General features: G+C 38.3%; 1 protein-coding gene across 1 annotated transcript; it reads left to right on the top strand.

The window, feature by feature from the left end:
• The first annotated feature begins 1,247 nt into the window (after positions 1-1,247).
• On the top strand, positions 1,248-6,835 carry UTS2 (urotensin 2). The gene is made up of 4 exons (XM_008570260.1): positions 1,248-1,350; positions 3,735-3,845; positions 5,271-5,314; positions 6,713-6,835. The coding sequence occupies exons 1-4, from the start codon at positions 1,248-1,250 to the stop codon at positions 6,830-6,832; spliced, it is 378 nt and encodes a 125-aa protein (XP_008568482.1). The 3' UTR covers positions 6,833-6,835.
• The last annotated feature ends 369 nt before the right edge of the window (positions 6,836-7,204 follow it).

Raw genomic sequence — 7,204 nt, forward strand, 5'->3', positions numbered from 1 at the left:
ATTTAAACAGAAACACACAATGCATGCTCTTCTGGGTCTGGCCTCTTAGCACAGTTTCTGAGATTCATCAATGTTGTGTTTATGAGCAGTTATGAGTAGTTTCTTTGTGCTGTATTAATATTTTGTGTAGACTTCCACTGTTTATCCATTCACCTGGAGAAGGACATTTGGGATGTTTCCAGTTTTTCACTGTTGAGTACAGCTGCTATGAACATTTACCTATGAGAGGCCCAGGTCCGCTGCACCTTTGCCAACACTTGGTATCATCAGTCTTTTCCACTGCAGCTGTAGTGGGGGGTGTGTAGTAGCACCTCATTATGGTTTGCATTTCTCTGAGGAGAAATTTGCATTTCTCAGATGACTGATTTTTTTTAATGTGCTAAATAGCTATTTGCATGCCTTCTCTTGTGAAGTACATGTTCAAACTTTCTGCCCATTCTTTTAATTGGGTTGTGTGGGTGGGCAGACTGGAGGTGGTGGGTAGAGGTCAGATTTTGGAAATACTTATCAGCAAGGTTTTCTGGGTAAGTCCTTCATCCCTCCTTGCTGAATAATATCCAACTCTAAGGAAAGTTATTTCCTTTTTCTGAAGACTCAAGTGCTTGTAGTTTTACAGAAAGCCAAGTGTGTGTACAGAACTTGTCTTAAGCCTTGAGCAACGTGTGCTATATATATTTTATCTTTACTTCTTTATTTATTTGTATCGATACACAATAATTTAAATTCAATATTTTAAAGTAAATAACTAGCTTTAAGTTTTGCCCCCAAACACAACATGACAACTCATCTATTCACTTGCAAAAGACTCAGAAATAGGAAACCAACATACTATTTCATGTCATGCTCTGCGTCACTTCTGCTAGGACTCATAAATCCATGTCTCTGCTTTGGCAAGTTCAACTCAATTCTGACCCTTTCTTTAAGTCATGATTTATTGCTGTAAGTTACTCCTTTTGCCAGATTTATAAACGTAACTGTTCTTTCTTTATATAATATCTACTTTGTACACTAGGCACCAAGACAGTAAATTTATTGTCTATGAATTGTTACCTTGAAAAATTACATCAATGCTAAGTGATTGCCTTTTAGCCTCGACAGCCAATAAATTTATTTTATTCTTTTGGAGGGGATGATATGAGGTCATAGGATGATATATATAATTGGTGATCACAGAATGAGAAGGAGCAAGTTGAAAGTTCTCTGCAACGGAAGCCAAGAAGGAAGGAGACTTCCATCTCTTACCAATCATGTATAAGCTGGCCTCCTGCTGTTTGCTTTTCATAGGATTCTTAAATCCTCTCTTATCTCTTCCTATCATTGACTCCAGAGAAGTGTCCCTTCAGCTCTCAGGTAAGAATTTTTCTCCTTATGTTAGTGTAGAGTCTTCACTGGTCTTAAATGCAATGTTAGAGATAAGAATGGGATTCTTGCTTAAGAGAGTCTTGTTATATCAATAGTCCCAGCTTGGAAAAGAATGTTAGAGGACACTAACTGCATTTGAGACTTAGGAATGGATACAGTTTTTCTTTCTAAAGTGGGGAGGTGGGAGAGTAGCAATACTTATTTTCATGTCACCTCTGTAATTCAAACTTTTGTTTTGGTCAACATTTTCCCCCCTAATTTAAAAAACTGCACTAAATTTAAAATATTATTACTTTTAGTTTTTATTTTAAAAGAACTGGTTGAATCTAGAATTGGTTGTTCCAATTATAGACTTATAATGTATTTATCTTAAGTAAGAAAATAATCATCTGACATGTGTTATATGAAACCCAAAAATGTTTATTAAAAAATTAAAAAGTGACAAGCTGGAGCTAGGCACATGATAGATTTCCAAGCATTTTATCTTTCCTTTTTGATTTCTGTTCATTCAGTTTAAGTCTAAGTTGAGATTTAAAAATATATCAATCAAGCATATACTTACTTTAGTTTAAGAAATTAAACTCTTAAATTTAGTTTAAGAAATGAAAAGACTGATGCTTGGGTATTAACTTCCATAAAAAACTTAACTGGATTGAATTTTGTGTTTAATTTTGGGTACTTTTAGACATTCTTTTTAAATAAAGGAAAAAAAACCTCTTCTAAGTCATTGATTTGATGATAGTCTTTGGTCTCTAAAAGTTTCTCACAGGCAGCTTTCTGATGATTTTCAAGCACTGTAGCCATTCATCAGCTATCAATCAACTTCTGGAGTCCCTAAGCTCATAAGTGACAGTCATCAAACTTAGATGAAATGAGTGTAGCATCCTACTCAAATTCTAAACAGGTGGCAGCTTAACTTAAGAGTTTTTGCCAGCATTTTTCCCCCATTTATTTGTTTCTCCATAAATGATCCTTCATGACATAAGCATTTATATATGATCACATTTTATAAATTTTCATTATTAATCTTCAGGAATACTGTGAATGTGCTCAAATGCCTTTACAATGGTGTGCTCACTGTCTTGCAGTCAAGGTCATAGCTAAGTGTGTGTACACCTGCAGCAAGCTAGTATTGTACCTGGCCTTCCATCCTGAGTCCCAGAGCCTCCAATCCCGACACAGCAGCTCCTGGCCAGGACCAGTCCTGAGGCCAAACCTCCACTTACCACACCTCGCACGCACTTACCACACAGCATATGCCAAGTGCATTAGTCTGCTTCTGTTACTTATAACAAAATACCTGGAGCTGGGTAATTTAGAAAAGAAAAAATTTATTGCTTATAGTTTCTGAGGCTGGGAAGTCCAAAGTCCATCTGGTGGTGGCGACAGTGACCCAGGGGTCTTGCATTGCCAGACGGTGGAAGCAGAGAGAGCAAGACAAATACTCCTCTTCTTTTAAAGCCCTCAGAACCCCATCCCTGACCACCATTTTTAATCCATTCACTACTGCACGGTCCTGCAATCCAATCACCTCTTCAAGGCTCCACCTTTCAATTACCATGATAGGATTTCCCACCCTCTTAACAGTCACAGTGTGGGCTAAGCTTCTAATACATAAAACTTGGGGGACACAATTCAAGCTCCAGTGAGTTTGGGGGGACATAACTCAACCCACGACAAGCACTTACCATAAGCACCTCACGCATGCTTCTGCCCACGCCTCATGAGCACTTACCTACAACTTCCAGTTCCACACACCTCGTGCACACTTGCCATGCCTCTCATATGCCAATCAAGTTACACATTGGAAATGCCACAGTCAGGTTCCTCAGAGATTATTTTGAAGCTGATTCTTTTCTAAGTACAATAATAACTGTATCTAAATCTTGAACTCCAATAAGATAAGAGGTGATATCATCCTCTTTGCTTTATAGGAAGAACATAAACAATCTTTCCTTTATTTTTCCTCTCATTCCAATTTCACCACCCAAATAGCTAAAAGCAAAAGGCAATAGCCACCAGTAGATAAATATAAATGAGGAAAAACCAGACTTTTTGAGCCAAATGGGCTTTAGAGACCCTATTGTTCAGTTCTACCCTCTTATTCAAGACAGTCGTGTGGCCCGGCCAAGCCCCACAGGCAGCGCAGAGCTGGTATCAGGTCTCCATCTCTCGATTTCCTGTTCTGCTGGCTCACAAATTGTAGCATTTCCACTTCTCTGTTAAGATACCACTAATGAGAAATCATGGACTTAGCACTGAAGCTTTTCTAGTATTCATCTCCCTATCCCTGGTACTCCCCAAAGACAAGGGAACAGAAATAACTAACTGCAGGATGAACTGACTGACTTTAATCTATTACTACTCGGTAGCACCTGATGAAGATGCGAAGTTAACTTGGGATGAACCGGAAAGAGCTTCCCTTCTGCAGATACTGCCAGAGATGCTGGGTGCAGAGAGAGGTGATGGTCTTAGGAAAGCAGGTAAAGCGATTCTCATGTGTATGGGGTATGTGATTTTATTTCTACCCTCTATTCTCATCTACTAGACGAAGTAAAATCCTGTTTTGGAATATAAGGATGAGCTATGTAAAACAAGTCAGTTACCTACCTAACACTCCCCCCTCCCAGCCTGTCCCGACCCGCGGGATATTCAACGCAGACCCTGGAGGGGGGAGTGGGAATTGGATGGGACAAGAGACACGAGAAATTGAGACAAGACAGTATTCTGATCAAGTCTCGTTTATTGATTCTTAGGTTACATCTTATATAGGAGAAGGCAGGCATGCTGCAAAGGGTCTGGAATGTAAAGATATGATAATATCTTGAGGAGAGACAAAGACAGGACATTCAAAGTAAAGGTTGCCACCCAGAATGTTTATGGTTAAACAGTTTCTAGAGAAGGATAAAAGGTCACTTGCAAATTAACTTGCATAGCCAGGAGCAATCAGTTTCTGGCATAAAGATTGCTAGGCAGCTATCATGTAAAGCATGGCCATCGGAGCAGATTGTCACACAGGAGCGGTCTCACAAGAAGGGGTGTGGAGCTTCAGGCCCCCAACAATTAGAAAGACTCACAGAACTCACTGAAGCTTATTATATGAATGGTTATACTTATTACAGAGAAAGGATACATTAAACATCAGCCAACGGAAGAAACACAAAGGGCAGAATCTGGGAGGAAGCTCAAAGCAAAGTTTCCTTCATTCTCAAGATGCATTATCCTCCTTCCATAGACTAAGACAATACACACAGAGTATTTCCAATCTGAGAAGCTCACCAGGCAGAATGCTCTGCTTGGCACCTCTCATTCTCTCTTCCTTACGGATTTTATTTATTTGGGGGTGGTGGTAATAATCCCACTTTTGAATGAGTGCAATTTTAAATCCTGGTTTCCCATTTAACTAAAATCATAAGCAAACTATTTAATCTTTCTGTATCCCAGTTTCTTAATCAGTAAACAGAGATAATAAAAAATATGCACTCATAGGGTTACTGTGAAGAGGCAATGAGAAAATGTCAGTAAAATGCTCAGCACGCCTCACAGAAGGTAATCAGTACATGTCCATATTGACTGTCGTCCCCATGATGGTCCCCCAGCATTGTACAAATGCTCAGGACATTCTGGAAACAAAATAGAGCCTTTTAATAGATAGGAGTTCATTTGTTATAAACTGTCTTTGATAAATTACTGAACTGCTCACTTACTGAGGGAAGTACAGAGCCTTCTGTGAATTCCAGAGGTAAGGACAAGAGTGCCCGCCTGTCTGCATTCAAAAAATGTCACTGCACTGTGGAAAAAGACCAGAAACTAGACATAATTTAGCAATATTCTATTTTGTATGTTTTAAAACAAGCATAAAATAGAAACAACTGATCTGATGAATTGGTTTCAAAATTATTTTCCAGATTCTAGAACCCACATTTTTAACCCAAGAGGAAATTTGAGAAAGGTAAGTGACTGAGTTAGGTTAATAAAGGTGAACATTCTACACCTGATTTTACAGGAGCCCAAACTCATGAACTAGAGGACTGCTCTTGGTGGAAATCATACCTTACTATTTCAAAGCATTAATTTATCCAAATTTTGACTCATATAAAACCTGGATGCAGCAAGAGCTTATCCAGTGCCTATTTTGGGTAAGTTATAACAAGTTGTAAGAGAATTACAAAATAGATAAGGTCCTGCTGTCAAGTTTGTCATCCACTTGAGCTGTCTCATTCACCTTAACCTGTGGCCCACGGACCAGCAGCACTGGTGTCATCTGGAAGCCTGTGAGAAATGCAGAATCCCAGACCCCACCTAGGACCTACTGAATCAAAATCTGTATCTTCACAAGTTCCCTAGGTGGCTCACATGCACGTTAAAGCGTGAAAAGCACCACAATATTAACACCTAAAGGAAAGAATAACAAGCTCAAAACACTGAGATGGAAAACATGCAGTACACAGCGGGCTTTCCAGAAAATTATTTTGGGTATAGTGGAAAGACCGTAATAGGGAATGATGAATGATAAAATCAAATGTTTAGAACTGGTGTAATACTAATGGATGGCCTTAAGTGCTAAAAGAAAAATCTGTACTTAATCATTATCACTCTAAATTAGTGTGTCCTAAGGGGCTTCTGGGTATGGCAGTCCTGTAAGCGCAGTGCTGGGTGTCCTAGAGATTCTGAGTACACGAGCACCTTAAGGCCTCCGAGGAAATCATGAGACACAAAAACCTACTTAACTTGAACCAAGCATTTCCCAGACGTTTTTGCTCAGAGACACCTTTTTTGGTGTAATACCCATTAATATTCTAGCAAAAACACACTTGAATACACTAAACCCTAGAGATGGCATACAACACCCCAGGTCCCAAGTGGGATAAACTACCCAGAAGCAGGTGTGTGGCTTCTACATGTGGCTAATTAAGAGTTATCGTTCAGATGTTTATGTTCTCCTGAACAGAAGGATTAGGACTAAAGACTCTAAAATCATAGAAAAGTGATTAGTAGGATGTGCTCATGAAATTCTAGAATAAAACGAAAACTAAGGGTTAACCATTAAAGAAACTTCAAGACAAATAAAAATGTATTTTCCACAGAAGATAACAAATGTACAGAACATGACAGATTAAACAGAAATTGGTCAATGAGGGTTTAGGAAAATTCATGGCAATCATAGGGCAACACGGACTGGAGGGACCACTCATTAGAGTTTGGCATAAGGACCCCTGTTGAGCCTAGAACATTCTTGTTACAATTATAGCCAAAAGAACAGAGCCGACATTCTGTAAAGGTCTTGTACCTTGACTATAGATGCCTGTTTCTTGTAGGACTCTTAATCCCCTTTGTTGTTTGGTTTTAGTTTCAGGATTTCTCTGGACAAGATCCTAACGTTTTACTGAGTCGTCTTTTGGCCAGAACCAAGAAACAATATAAGAAACGTGGGACTATCTCTGAATGCTTCTGGAAATACTGTGTCTGAAGTGAAACGATCAGCTACTAGTCAACCCGTCTTAGAAAATCAAAGATAAAAATGCTTGATTTGAAAATAGCATGAAGAAAAACTAGGCAAACTATACCCTGTTCAGCATTATTTAGAAAATAAATCCTCTATATTTTGCAAGTATCATGAGTGATTATTTTACTTATAAACACACCCTGAAAATCTATTTTGCTTTTCAATTTATCCTTACAGAATTCTTTGAAAATTCAAGAGTAAATAAACAGAATAAATAAATAGAATAAACAAATAATAAATAAACAGAAGCAAATACTAAGAAGAAAAAGTCATAAAAGTAAAATTTGCTAAAAACCGTTAAACTAAAAATCATTTAAATAAACGACATTATCTTAG

This window comes from Galeopterus variegatus, unplaced genomic scaffold (genome assembly GCF_000696425.1).
Source record: "Galeopterus variegatus unplaced genomic scaffold, G_variegatus-3.0.2 Scaffold585, whole genome shotgun sequence".
In the NCBI taxonomy this organism is placed as follows: Eukaryota; Metazoa; Chordata; class Mammalia; order Dermoptera; family Cynocephalidae; genus Galeopterus; species Galeopterus variegatus.